Below are 15,185 nucleotides of genomic sequence, written 5' to 3'. Positions count from 1 at the left end.
TTTTCAGATCTACTAAGTATATCTGATTGGTAGCTCTATTAGTGGGTATTGAATCTGTTGACTCTAGCAAACTCTGTTGCATTTTATGTCAATATTATTAGTTGGAAAATGATTTGTTTGATCATTTCCCCTGCAAAGTTGGCATAAATCATGTCTTAATATCCTTTTAGATGCCGTTTTTTTAACTACTTCTTGTTAAGGCTGTGGATGGTCAGTTCACTGGCACTGAACTAGCGGAGTTGTGGCCCATTTAAATGTGCAGTTCTGTTGTTTTTCACCCTTTCTGAAGTCATATTTGTGTGTGTGTATCCACTGGCCTTTGTTTTTGTGATGTGTAAATGTTGTGTTGTCTGTAATCAGAGGTGAAAGCAGCAGATTGTGCTCTTTCTCACACCTCAGCGGTCGCTGAACCCACCAATGTTTGATCTGCTCCTGCCTCCGTGTACCTAAGAGGAACAAATTACAGCGCTGCATGCTGGGAAAGGCAGGCTACAGCTATGATGAAAAGCACTTTTACCACCCTGTCCCTCGTTTGGTGCCCGGAGGGGCCGAGATGGCATCTAACTGTTTTCTCCCTTGCTTTTTATTCATCCCGGTTCAACACAGTCAGATGGTGAGAGGCTGTTTACTGGGTAACAGATCTTAGATTTTATTTGCATTTTCGCTGTTCTGCTCAATTGTCTTCGTCACATTGTTAGGAAGGTCTTAGGTTGAGATTCTTCTTGAAGGATTGTGCTCTAGTTGGCATCTATAATACCAATCACAGCTTTAGGTTTCCACAGAAGACACTGTATTGAACTGTGATGGGTAAAAAGCAGGAGGAAAAAAGCAAAATGGCTAGATGCTACATTTACAGAATTTATAGAAATAAAATCAAATTATTGTTCATTTACTTGGGCAATCCAAGATGTAGATGGCTTTTTTTTCTTCAGCTAAATATTTTAAGAACATATATAAAAAATAATATGGGTGATCTCTGCTCTGTTGACCGAGATGGTGAAAATCCCACTCTGCAGTTTAAGTGTCTTTTTTTTATGAGGTTTTGGTAGTTTGAAACGATATACAGCGGTGGGAAAAGTATTGAACATGTCATGGTTTTTTCCTGTGAATAATATTTCTAATAATAATAATAATTCCTTACATTGTATAGCACTTTTCTGGGCACTCAAAGCGCTTTACACATTCAGGGAAATCTCCTTATCCACCACCAGTGTGCAGCATCCACCTGTATGACGCGACGGCAGCCATTTTGCGCCAGACCACACACCACACACCAGCTGATTGGTGGAGAGAAGACAGAGTGATGAAGCCAATTATGATATGGGGATGGTTGAGAGGCCATGATGGGCAGATTTGGCCAGGATGCCGTGATTAAACCCCTACTCGTTTTCGAAGGACATCCTGGGATTTTTAATGACCGCAGAGAGACAGGACCTTGGTTTAACATCCCATCCGCTCACTCGGCAGTAAAAAGTCCCCTTTACTATACTGGGGCATTAGGACCCACACAGACAACAGGTTGGGTGCCCCCTACTGGCCTCACTAACACCACTTCCGGCAGCAACCTAGCTTTCCCATGTGGTCTCCCATCCAGGGACTGACCAGGCGCAGCCCTGCTTGGCTTCATTGGGCGACCATGTAAGAGTTGTAGAGAGCTTGTGCTGGCTGGGCATAAAGGAGCTGTTGACATGGAATTGAACCAGATTTTGGTAAAAACCCAAACAATACAAACATAAAAATATAACAAAACAAAACAATCTGAAAAAATTGTAATAACAATGGAATGACAGAAGAAGAAAGTACTGAACTACTGATTTAATACTATATATAAAAGCCTTTTTATTTTTGGTTGACAGCAGCTTAAAGACGCCTCTCATATGGAGAATGAAGTCACATGACTTGCTCAGGTGTACGTTTCTTACAGACTTCAACAGAGTGTAGGAATCTTGACTGTTCTGTGGGTCTCGTCTATCAAATCTGAGCTTTATTTCGTATTTTCTATTGGATTCAAGTCAGGTGATTGGCTGGGCCATTCTGCAGCTTGATTTTCTTTCTCTGAAAGCATTTGAGAGTTTCCTTGGCTGTGTTTTGGATCATTGTCTTGCTGAAATGTCCACCCTGGATTCATCTTCATCCTCCTGCTAATGTAGATGTTGGACTGAAGCAGCTGATATTCATTTACACTGAGGAAGGGCAGAGGGTTGCTGAAGAACTACTGAGAGATTTCAGCTGCTGTCTGGGCTTTCCCTGCCTTTCTGCACCTCCCTTTCTTCATGTGTTCAATACTTTTTTTCCTGCGTCAGTTCCTTTTATTACACATAACTTCATTTGTATACTAATTAGTTTTGTTTTCTTTGTATATATGGATTTCTTTGGTTGTTATCAACATCCGGTGATAATTTCAAGTCAATGGCACCTTTAGAAATATGTTTTCTGAGAAAAAGTGTGATGTGTTCAGTATTTATTTTCCCCACTGTATTGTATAAGAAATAACAGCATAAAGAAACAAGTCGGTAAAATAACAGAAGAAGTGCAAGCTTGTAATTAAAAAACATATATTATTAACTTAAACCTTGAACTTTGAACACAAATAACTTTTTTTGTTTGTTTTTAAAAGCTCTCATTCAAAAAAAGAAATCCTCCATTGCTGTACATTCAGCCGATCCTGTCAATGAATGCCCGTTGTCCAGACCCATCTACTGATGCGTATAAAATAAACATAGTTATTGGGGTGGAGTCCACTGGCCTGTACACTTTCACTTCAACAGCGGTCGATTTTTATTTTTTATTTTTTAAACAGGAAGTGCAAGCTCACTGGATCACTGCTGTTTCTGGAGGAAAAAGTCACATTCATTTACCTAAAGGTTAGCAGACTGTTCATTTAGCGGAGCTTGGAGCAGCTCTTTGTTTCCTTTATTTGGAACAGAACAAAGAGCCATTATGCAGACCAAAATAGCTGACTAAACTGTAATTACACGACATTACAGAGATTCAGACGTAGCTCAGGGGGGCACAGACACGTCAGATAAGGAGAACAAGTACACGTGTTCAGGTTGTGGAGTAGTGTTCTGTCTCTCAGGCTCTGTTTACACCTGCTGTTAAGATGCAGTTTGGTTGATTGGACCACAAGTAGACAATGGAGACTCTGCCCTTTTCACCTGCCATTTAAATCTGTCTCTTTTGTGTCTTTGACATCATCTTTTATAGAGGGGTCATCTTTTATGTCTTTCAGTCTAATATTGTGTTTATTTGAGGAGGTAAAATAAAAAGTTCTGTTCATTTTTCAGACTGTTTGTATATAATGACAAATGTAAAAATTGAGCATCGTCAATTAGGGCTGCACGATTAATCGGAAAAAAATTATGATCTCGATTTGACCGTACACACGATCTTAATTCAATTTTCTACGATTCAGCCAGTTATATTTTCATGGTCAGGAGAGAAGTCTTCACATTGTTTTATATACGCTGCTCAGCAACATGGACACCTTCAAATGGCATCAAACGTATCACACACTGTATTTATAAGGTACACCCAAAACTGTCATATCTGTCTTCATGTAATGACCTATTCGCGGCCGCGAAATCACACATTTGTTTACTACCGAGAGTATGCATGCGTGCCCACCAATGATGTCTATTTTATTGAACAGAACCTGCATTGGCTGTGAATTACAGGTAATAAAGTTGTAAATAATGTTCAGTTTGTTGCAAACTGAACTCAAAGTGACAGCAGCCATGACATGAGCTGCGCTCGGCAGTGCCTAGTGAAACAAAAGCGTGTACATTATTTAACCTCTTAAGGCCCAAGCAGTTTTTTTACATGCATTTTTTATTTCTCTTTGCTATTTGGGCTTATTGGAACCTAATTAGAATAAAACCGAAGTATACTTTTAGAGAAAAATGATGTCCATATATGTGGACTTGTGTTCCGAATTTCCATAAAACACTTTTTCCTGACTGCTTTTTAATGCATTAATAACACATACCTATTTTTTGAACATGTTTTTTTGACTATCAGGGAGTAAAAAACTAAAATTTTCCCCCTAAAATAGTGTTTGGGACATTTCATATGCTGCAAAACAGTTGCAGGATGACACTGTATGTCTGTAACAAAATATTAAACATTGAAAGTGTTTTAAAGAGCCACTTAAGAGCTCAAGAACTAGGAGGTTAAATGATCACATGGCATTTTAGAGTTATAATTATGACAAGCGTTTGATGTGTTTTTTCTTTCATATCCAACACATGTTGAATATATTCACACGTTGAATATAATGCAAGAGGGAATCTGATCATCTGATGACAAATGTCTCATTATGCAGTAAAAAAAATGGTCTAATAATGTTGTCAATAACAAATGACAAACATATGTCATACATAATAAATCAACTTAAGAATTATGAATAATTATATTCTGGTGTAATCACTTTACTGTGAATTAACAACCAGGACCAGGATTGAAAGTCTGTTCAAAGTCTATACAAAATCTAGCATTTTAACTAACAGTAGACCTACACACAGGCCTAATATTATTATTGTTGTTTTACCATATGTTTGAGAAATAATAATAATAAAGTAACGCTTTACAATAAGGTTCAATAGTTAATGCGTTTACTAACTCTTCACCCGAGTCTCAAAAATAACCCTAACCCAAAACGAACCTCCGCAATCACAGCGATGACGTCACATTCGCCGCACACACTAAGTTCAATAACAGAAAGCTGATTGGCTATTGCATGTTATTCTCATTTGTAGCTGTAATAGTGCAAATTACATTTGGACTAGTGAAATAAAGAACTACAACACCACGAAAACCAAGCAATAACAACAAAAAAGAAGCGCTACATGCATATCTGAAAAATAAGAGCTGTTATTAAATATTTAATCCTAGAACAGCCAATTTAAGACTTTTTAAGGCCTAAAATTTAGATTTATTTATTTATTTTATTTATTTTTTTAATTTTAGACTTTTTAAGACCCCCCGGAAACACTGCATATATCAAGGACTAAGCTAAAGTAAAGTAAATGAACGTTTACTGTTCCGAAATATTCCAAAACGAATGAACGAATGGATACCATGATAAAGGATTTAACAATTAATCGCTGCAAGAATGCCTAGTCATGTTTCATATGTCACGTGTTATGACAAAGTTTTACTCTAAATAGGACTCCGTGTGCAAGGTTTGTGTACGTGACGAATTTTTCAAATATGAATACGAGAAAAAAAACACATGAAAATTTCGGACTTCAGTGTGCAAAGACCTTTACTTTAAATCAAAGCAATTCTAAATCTCTTATCCTCTTCACAGGAGAGTTCACGGCTGCTGTCGATGTCGGCATTGCAGTTTCACAGCCACGGACACCACAGCCCTGCTGGACCACTTCAATTCTGCGCACTGCCAGGACCCGGCGGACCCATCCTGCGCTCCGGCCAACGGCTGCTCGGCCCCGTCCACCCTGCGCATCAAAGAGGAGAGCAAAGGAGACCTGAAGCTCTACAGCCTGGTGCCTCCAGAGCCGCTGCCCGGAGCCGAGATGGTGAAGAGCGAAGCCCAGGACGAGGAGAAGAAGAGCTGGGTGGAGGCGCTGGCTGGAGGAGCCGTGCGGGCTGGAGAACAGCACGTGCAGAGCCTGGTTTGGGTGCCTAAGGAACGAGCTGGGGAGATCCTGAGAGGAAGCCCAGCGCCGTTTCCTCAGGCCTCACTGGGTCTGCTGAACGCTGTGGCCGGAGGAGGGAAAGAGCCGCAGATGCAAAAGGGGGCGACCATGCTGAGAGACTCAACAGCACTGATGTTCAGCCTCAGCGCTGATGCGAAAGGTTACCTGTCCGGGACGCCAGCGGGTGCTGTGGAGAAAGGAGGACAGCAGTACCCGAGCGCTACTGAGGGGAAGAGTGCCAAGGAAGAGTCGCAGTCACTTCTACGGGTGAGTGATAGGCTATGTGTTTCCTCCCGACTTCGACTTTGGTGTTTTCTTCTTTATTACCTGTTGAAATTCATGCGTTTCTTTTCCCATGTGACCTTTCTTTCTTATTCTCATGTGACCTGGCTCAACATTAATGATTTCTTAGTGAGTTGTAGCAGATTTATTTCCTACTGTGCTAATATTTTCACTTGACTCACTACCAGATATTTATTTATTACAAATCTTGCATACAAAATTAATAGCTAATATACATATATATTAAAAAAATAAATATACCCATACATACACACATGCATGCACCCTTACATAGATTTAAATAATGAATAAGTATAATAATAATATATAATAATATATTTACTATGATATAAGATATGCATTTGGGGTTTTTAGTTTTATTTTAAAAGTTATATTTTGTTATAATATAAATTTTTGATAATATGCTGCTGCTTCTACTACTAACACTGTTTTACTATTATTATGTAATGCAAACATATTTGTTTATATATTGTTTTCAACTAATTTATTGAAGATATTTGTTTTCAAGTATTCTACTACTACTGCACTAGTATTAATTTAAGCATTTGGTAAACACATTTATAGATGTTTTCTGCTTTTAGGATGTATTAATTATTTATTTTCATTTTAATTGCACCTTTTACAGGGTTTCCGCGGGGTCTTAAAAAGTCTTAGTCTAAAATTTAAAAATCAAAATTTTAGGCCTTATAAAGTCTTAAATTTGCTGTTCTGGGTCTTAAATATTTGACCACAGCTCTTATTTTTCCGATGTCCATGTAGCGCTACATCTAATGCTCATTTAAATTCTTTTTTGGTGTTGTTGCTTGGTTTTCGTGGTGTTGTAGTTCTTTATTTCACTAGTCCAAATGTAATTTGCTGTATTACAACTACAAAAGAGAATAACATGCAATAGCCAATCAGCTTTCTGTTATTGAACTCAGTGTGTGCGGCGAATGTGACGTCATCGCTGTGTTTACGGAGGTTCGCTTTGGGTGCGCGCGACATGATTTCGGCTGGCGGAGCTCATGAAATTTTTTGAGACTCGGGTGAACAGTTCGCGGGGCGCCATGTTTGATTTGAGTTGAATATGAAACACTTTGAAGAGATTTTGTTTGAAACAGGTACGACTGTACAGACACCTTTATGATCCGTCCATGAGTGATCATCGGGAGAACCAGATGACCAGTAATTCTTGAATAAAAATTGCTACAGCCGTGGGAAAGAAGTAAAGTTTTTGTGAAAGTTTGAAAAAACCTGAGGGATAAGTTTGTTAAAACAAAAAAGAGGCCATTTAATATTACAGAATATGTTTTTCCACCATTCATACGTTTTACACTGATGTACATATTACAATTTTGAATTTAAAATAATTTAATAGTTACAAACTAAAATTAAGTAACAAATTATGTCTTTGATAACTGGAAAGGAATATATGAACCTATCAGTTTCCAATATACTGATGCCCAATATCTAGGCTTTATTGGTGATAATGGTCAGGAATGTTGGACCATTATTGCCTTTTTAGCTTTTAAGTAGAGGACAGAAACTAGCCAGACAGTAATGTATGAATTGTTGAGTGGACAAATAATAAAAAAAAGTCAGTATTTTTTAGTGAGTGTACTTTTTATTGTTGCTTTTATTCTTGCCATAATAAAAAATATAATCGTAGAGCAACTCCTGTTCTGTTGCCATTAATATTTAACTTTAATAGGTAGAACTGTCTGAGATATAAACAAAAGCAAGTGATACATCAAAGTTTGATTTAATCTTGAATGGTTATAAAAGTCTTTATCATGATTATAATAAATTATAAAAATAATAAAAAAAACAATTAGTTTAAAAATCTTTAATGATATTAGTGATATGACGTAGTTCTGGAAACTTTCTACTTCTGTTTATCCGTCTGATATTGCTGTCTGTTTCTTTTGACCGCCCCCTGTGATTTAAAAGAACATCTCGACGGCGAACGCGTCAAGTATAAAAGCCTCATCCGTTTCGTGAGGTGTGCGATGCGGCGCCAGTCAAAAGTATAAATCAGCCTTAAGATTTTTGTTTGTTTGTTTGTTTTCTGTATTTCAATGGTGCATCTAACCTGTCTTTAGTACTGCTCGATTTTATTTCACCACTAGTTTTGTGATTTTGCATTTTCTCTTTATGTGTGTATGCGTGTTTTTGATATTGTGATGTAGGTCTTAAAAAGGTTTTAAAAAGTCTTAAATTTGACATTATGATATCTGCAGAAACCCTGTTTTATAACCATTCTATGTACACTTTGTATTTTAGACTACTTTGATTCCAGATTGTTTGAAAAGGGTATAAAGGGAGGTCGGAGCCAGCCCCTAATGGGCAGGTCAGCTCCAAGTGGGTGGGACTTGAGTTCCAAGTTGGCTGTCCATACCTCCTGGAGTTTTCATTGATCTATTAAACGTCTCCTACATGACACGCGGGCCAAACTATTGAGTTTGCCTAGCATCTACTCCTGCCAAAACCCTAAACATAACCTCACTGTAACCTATTGTGTTTTTACTAAAGTTTACACCTACCTAAACCCAATCTACCTGCAGCATAACTCCTTTACGATTGGAGCGATACCTACCTGGGTTGTTTTCTCTTGGAGAAATTGCTACAGATAATTTAATTAGAATATAAATTTACGATCAACAAATGTTATGCCTTGCCCACTTGGCATCTCTATTGTTTTTGAGCGTGACTGGAGCTCGTCTGCCAGTGTTTCTGTTCACACAGAGGAGCAACATCGATGACACTGAAGAGTTATCAATCGATCCTCCGTGTCTGTCATTCTGGGCAGCTTTTTTGGTTGGAATCATTGTCGAGCTTAAGTTGTGTGTGTGTGTGTGTGTGTGTGTGTGTGTGTGTGATCATCCTTACTTGAGTTTTAATGAAGTCAGTATGTGCACAGACCCTCTGCAGCTTAAAAGCCTGGCCAAACTAATTGAAGTAGTTACCCAGAGCGCTGCAGACACAATAACAGAGCCATTGAGACAAACAAAACAACAACTGGATCATGGAGCTTCAGCTAGCACTCTGCATTCTCAAAGCTGATGTGAAGGTATAATAGAGCATTGCAAAAAATCTCAAGACCTCCACTTTTTCACTGCCGCTGTGCTCTTTATCTACTGAACATTCAGAGCCGATTAAAACCTTTATGATGACAGATGAAGCAGAGCTCTGTCTTGTCTTAACTTAGTTAAACAGCTCAAGTAAGTGGTCTGGTTATTTTATTAATGTCATACACTTACAGCACTGTATTGATTTAATGATTAGAGGTTTGTCTTAGCTCTTAATTTAAAAATTGCCTTTTTGTTTTTAATGTTTGCATATTTCAGTTTCAGTATTAATATTTAATTTTAAATACAAAGAAATGCAATTTCTGGATCATTTTAGCCTGGTAGAACATGCATTTTTTATAGATCTACACTGTAAAAATGCAGGGTTCCACACAATTCACTTATGTTGTCCCAATTCAAATCAATTAAGTTGACTTAACGAATTAAAAGTGGTTTAAACAATGATTAAGTTCTTCTGAAAAAAATTGGAAGAATTGTGTTTTCAACTCATTTTAAAGGTACCCTGTAATGACAATCTGGGTATACCGAGGCATAGTAGAATAAAAGATCAGTACATGGAAATGGGCATACCGTGAACATTAGACACCACTGTTTTCTCCTTCTCATGCAAATTCCACCAGTGTAAAACCCTGGTGGACAAGGGGCTAATCAGAAGACAAAACAAACTGTGATGAGACTCGCGGGCCATGCTCTCCTCATTTGCATGTATGACTACTTTAGGTCATTCATCCGGACCTGATGAGCAGCCATGTCATCAAGAGCTTGTATCGTATTGTGAAATTTGTGAAAGCGTATGTTTCAACAAACACATGTAGACCGCTGAATCATGTCAAATCACTCAGCTCAACCGTCATCTGTTCATGCAAAGGTTGGTTTTAAGTCCTGGCTGTGTTTTCCTTGACGTTATCTTCAAAATACAACTTGATACATCTCTATCGCTCTCATTTGTCAAGTTTAACTACAGCCTTTATCCACAAAAGATCTGGTGAGCAAAATAGAATAACTTTACTCCCTTTGAGTTTATATTTGTCCGTGTTCAGTGTACATCATGCACTGTGTGTGTGAGTAAGAGCAGCATGTCAGAATGGAGCTCATTAATATTCACATCAAAAATCCACATATGGTCAATCATGGACCTTCTGATTCTAGGGGTGTTTTATGTAGTAAAATTGAGCTTATAAATCTGTTTCTGGAGATTTTTACTTAACTTACTGAAGCCATAAACCTACTATGTAGATATCAGAAAACAATTAAACGTATTAAACCAATGCTGTATATGGCACTTTTAAATAAGTAGTTTGAACAAGCAGCATAATCATTTTATTGAGTGTGTTTACTTTCACTGTTTTGCATAATACTTCAAAATCCCATTGATTTTACTTAAGCCCCTTTCACACAGCGATACCGGTAAATATCTGGAAAATTACTGGAACGACTTTACCGGTATAATCAAATAAGCGCTGTTCACACAAGCACGAGTGTTACGAAAGTTTTCCGGAAAAGACCATTCACACATACATTACAAAATATGGGTAAATTCTGACATCATTAACCAGAAATGAGCTCTAAACGGCTGCGCTTGTATTTGTAAACATAGAAGTGGTCGGGCTTTTGTTGATGGTTTCACTTTTATTTAAAGCTTCAGCATTCATGCAGCTGCTTTTGTCCCAGAGACATCCAAAGGCAGAAGCGCGAACCGCAGCTAAATGTTTACACACTTGACTACATTACAAATTCTGTTAATGGATAAGTATTGTGAACAACTTCGATGAAACATATGGAGGAACACTTTCGCATGTCGAGATTTTTGTGTGTGTTGGCACTCACCGACTGCTTCACGTGCACACGCATCAAGCAGCTGAAGCAGAGCTTGCAGGTAAACTCACAGCGGTTTATCATAAGCATTTTATCAGTAATTTTTTCCACAGTTGGCATCAAGAAGAAACGTAAAAATGTTATCTGACTAACATCTAGCAGCTAAATGTGTCTGGAAAAATATTCAAAGGTTTTTATTTTCATAAACATCGTGGATGTGAATGCGTCTGAATGTTCTGATTGGCTGGAGTAGGTGTCTCACGTCAGTACATTCTAAGCGTGAACGCGCTCTTTCCGGCAATTTTCCTTCTGTGTTCACACAGAGCAGCATTCCTCTGAACGAATTTACTGGTATTTTCCAAAAGGGCCTGTTCACACATGATCCCTTTCCGCATAATTTTCCAGAAACGCCTGTATGTGTGAAAGGGGCTTTAGTCTTTAGTATTCAGTGGCAGCATTACATTTGCAATTCATTTCTCTTCTCACATACGCTAGCATAGAATGTATTTAGATCTTTTTTTTTTATAAAGGTTTAAAAAGTTGACTTATTTTACTTTAAAATATTTCAAAAAATCAATTCTCATATGCTTATGTAGTAAATAGTTTCAAACCCTTTTAGCCTATTGTTGACAATCCTAATGTTTGCATATTTGCATTAAAATGAAAACCTCTTCCCTTCACCTTTTTGTTGTATACCGAATATTTCTATATTTTTAAAAGGGAAAAGTCCCCCGCTGATTTCCATAGGATGTTCAGCATGACATCGCATGCATTTGCATACTTATATTGCGATTACATCGGTTTGTGCGCTGAATTGTAATTACTCATGTCATCCGTTCCTATTTAACCTATCATGGCATTGTCAAAGCGGATCTGTGACATTTCATTCACGTATGATTCAGTTCATTTGCAGATCCCTCACAGCATTTCAAGCATCCATGTTTCCTTCAGGAAATGCTAACCTGTTTTTTTATTTCATTTGCTTCAGTGTCAGAAGATGAAGACATGTTATGAAATACGTGTTGGCTACAGTGAACATAAAGCAATGGCTTTTACATAATAACTGCGTGTTTTAAATCCATAACAATGCATTTGTTTCCACCGTCTGGCTTCCCATATGCCTGTGTCTCTGTCAGGCCTGTCAGTCGCATAACATGCTGAATCTGACACAGCCGCACACAAGCATGCGTCGAGTGTGGATAAAAATCAGGACGTGTGGTGTCTTTAGTGTCACTCTGATATGAGCACAGATTTTTTTTCCTCTTCTTTTTTTACTCTGCGCAGTTGTTAAAGGTGAGCCTGACAGCCGGAGACTGCTTAAAGATGCACAGCTAGCGAAAACAAGAGTTCTACAAAGGCTTTTTTATGTAATGTATTCACCGTCTGACATTTCCAGCAGAATTGGGCTGCGGTTAAATGTCTTTCAGCAAACCCAAGGTCGTGCGGTGGTGTGGATTCAGCAGCATATTCTGTATACTTATGCCTGCGTTAAAGCTCTGATCTCAAGAGGAAGGAAGGAGTGGCTTTCCTGCAACTTTCTCACATCATTTCCGCTTTTTTTGCCTACGTTTAAGTATTGAATTGAGTTTTTTATTTGACAGATTCAAACAAACTGTCCTAAATACAGGTATCCTATACTTTTTGAAATGAAACCATCGAGGATAAAAACGAAATAAAGCTCTTGACTTGTTTTATAGCGGTCATCGTTGTTAAAAACAAAGTCTGGCTGCAAAGTACAGTTAATGCATAGCGCAAACAGTACATCCACATTTTAAAGGGGTGGTCTACTGCCATATTTGAAACTTTAGTTGATGTGTAATGTAGCTGTGTGAACATAAACAACATCTCTGCATGTAAGACGCTGAAATTTCAATGCAAAGGGAGACATTGGCTTTTACAGAGTTAGCTTAGCAAAGCCTACAGCGAACAAAGTTTGGGGATTGCAAAACAATACATCCGTGTTAGAGAGATCAAAAACACTTCAGGTTATGTGCATTCACTATGCACATACACCATGTGCAATAAAGAGGTGTGGCCAGAGGTGCTGTAATGCTATAGCAGTGAAAGCTAAAATGCTGCTATTTCCACAGAGCTTCTTCTGTTTCTGTATTTGGGCTTCCAAAGGAAACAACACAAAGAGAGAAGTGCTTGCAATTTAAATGAATTATGCTCCAGAGAATTATAAAAACTATATACACTCTCAGAAAAAAAAGGTACACGGTGGTACAAATAATGTTCTTTAAGGAGCAGTTTTGTACCTTTGTAAAAGTTGTACCTAATATTGTACAGAAAAGACCTCTTATGATACTGTTCTGTACCTTTTATGGTACAATTGAAATGAAGGCTTACAATTGTTCACTAAAAAAATTTGTGTTGGACAGCTCCTCCTTTGTTACAGTATCTGTGAAAATAAATATGACTGGAAAGGCAAATAATTTCCATATTAAAACATGAATCATCATTTAAAAGCAAATGTTTAAAGAAACTCATAAACATTAAGTATTAAGTTATAATGCAAAACAACTGGTGAAACTAAACTGTGGGTATTGTAAACTAAACATTTATGGCATTTTTAATAAACATTTGGTAAGCGTTTTCTGATAAATACATGTTCATTATTGATGTCTGCACCTTTTGGCGTTTGCTTTCCACTACGCATGTGAACTGGCAGAAGTCCCGCATATGCAAAGTGTTCATGCAGACATTTTAATATTATAAAACTAATCAAACATTGTGCGTATCTCGTTACAATACTTGTGCATAATTCTATTTCTGTTTTAAAATTAAGTAAATTAAATGAACTTTTAAGTTATTACAAAGGGGTTGTGTGAAAATTATATTGTCGATGGGAGAATGTGTTTGTGTAACAATTTTGTGAAAAGTGTTGTGAAATGTTTAGCAAAAAATAAATCTTTTGATTGATGTTAAAGTATTTTTTATTCTTTATTGTAAATGGAAAAGGTGCATACAAACTTTTTACAAACTGAAACATAGTTTAAAAATGTATTTGATGTTTTAGATGGGGCGACACAGTAGGTAGTGCTGTCGCCTCACAGCAAGAAGGTTGCTGGTTCGAGCCTCGGCTGGGTCAGTTGGCGTTTCTGTGTGGAGGTTGCATGTTCTCCCTGCGTTCGTGTGGGTTTCCTCCGGGTGCTCCGGTTTCCCCCACAGTCCAAACGACATGCAGTACAGGTGAATTGGTTTAGGCTGAATTGTGCGTAGTGTATGAGTGTGAGTGAGTGTGTATGGATGTTTCCCAGAGATGGGTTGCAGCTGGAAGGGCATCCGCTGCATAAAATATATGCTGGATAAGTTGGTGGTTCATTCCGCTGTGGCGACCCCAGATTTATAAAGGGTCCAAGCTGAAAATAAAATAAATGAATGTTTTATATTTACTGAAAATGAACTGATTGGGATGCACAATACCTTTAAATAATTCTTGAAGGAACACATTTGACACTGTTAAGGTACAAAGTGTCTTGTCACTGTAGTGGTCCCTTCATAGGTCAGATTTGTAACTTTGAAGAAGCTACAATATTGTATCTACAGGTTTTAAAAAACATTTTGGTTTCTCATGGTACAAATTGTGTCCTTAAAGGTACAAACTGCACAGATACAAATTAGTTTCTTTCTCTTAAGGTACAATTCTGTTCCATTACAAGGTACTGCCCCAGTGACAAGGGTTTGTTACCATTTTTTCTGAGTGTAGCTAGCATTTGACAAAGGAGAACTTCCAGAATCTCTTCCAGTTCAGTGCTGGATTCGGTTAAAACTCCTCTAACCATAATAAAAGAAGCTGTGGATTGTGAACCACAACCTGTAAGTGTTTATATTTGGTAAAATTGATCTATCACATGCATAGTGTCTAGCGTTAATGGTATTTTGTATCAAGGACGTAAAGAAGGATGTAAACAACAGGAAATGCTGTTTGGCACTGCTAACAATTAAGCTACACATTCATATTTATCTGTCAAACCGCTGTAAACAGCCACAATCTTCAGCAGCGCTGCAGTGTCTCTCTATGCGGACGCTTCCCCTGCGCTCTAGATCTCAAATAACAAACTCACAAAAGATATGTTCATGTTTCATATAACTTACACATGCTTATTCCAAATATATGTGTCAGATTTTGTTTTAGAAAGCAGTCTGAGGTTCAGCTGTCCTCTTCATTTTCTGTCTGATTCAGGCTCAAACTGAGATGGCAACACTGACCACAGCAGAGGCAAAGTGCGTGCTATAGAGGCGTGACACTTCCTGTAGCCGATCCGCAAATCACAGCCCATTATGTTAACTGACCAATCAGAGCCTCTTGAGGGCGGGCTTTTGGAGGAACTAGGAA

General features: G+C 37.9%; 1 protein-coding gene across 3 annotated transcripts in view; it reads left to right on the top strand.

Moving 5' to 3' along the window:
- Nucleotides 1-15,185, top strand: part of trps1 (trichorhinophalangeal syndrome I) — a 254,925-nt gene that overhangs the window by 106,214 nt on the left and 133,526 nt on the right. For all 3 annotated transcript variants that reach the window (XM_056479416.1, XM_056479417.1, XM_056479418.1), the window contains exon 6: nucleotides 5,312-5,927. In XM_056479416.1, the coding sequence (XP_056335391.1) occupies nucleotides 5,312-5,927 (616 nt within the window). The remainder of the gene's footprint in view (nucleotides 1-5,311; nucleotides 5,928-15,185) is intronic.

The sequence above is a fragment of the Danio aesculapii genome, chromosome 19, assembly GCF_903798145.1.
Source record: "Danio aesculapii chromosome 19, fDanAes4.1, whole genome shotgun sequence".
Lineage (NCBI taxonomy): Eukaryota > Metazoa > Chordata > Actinopteri > Cypriniformes > Danionidae > Danio > Danio aesculapii.
Note: the sequence above shows the minus strand (reverse complement) of the source record. Positions and strands in the feature narration are given on the sequence as shown.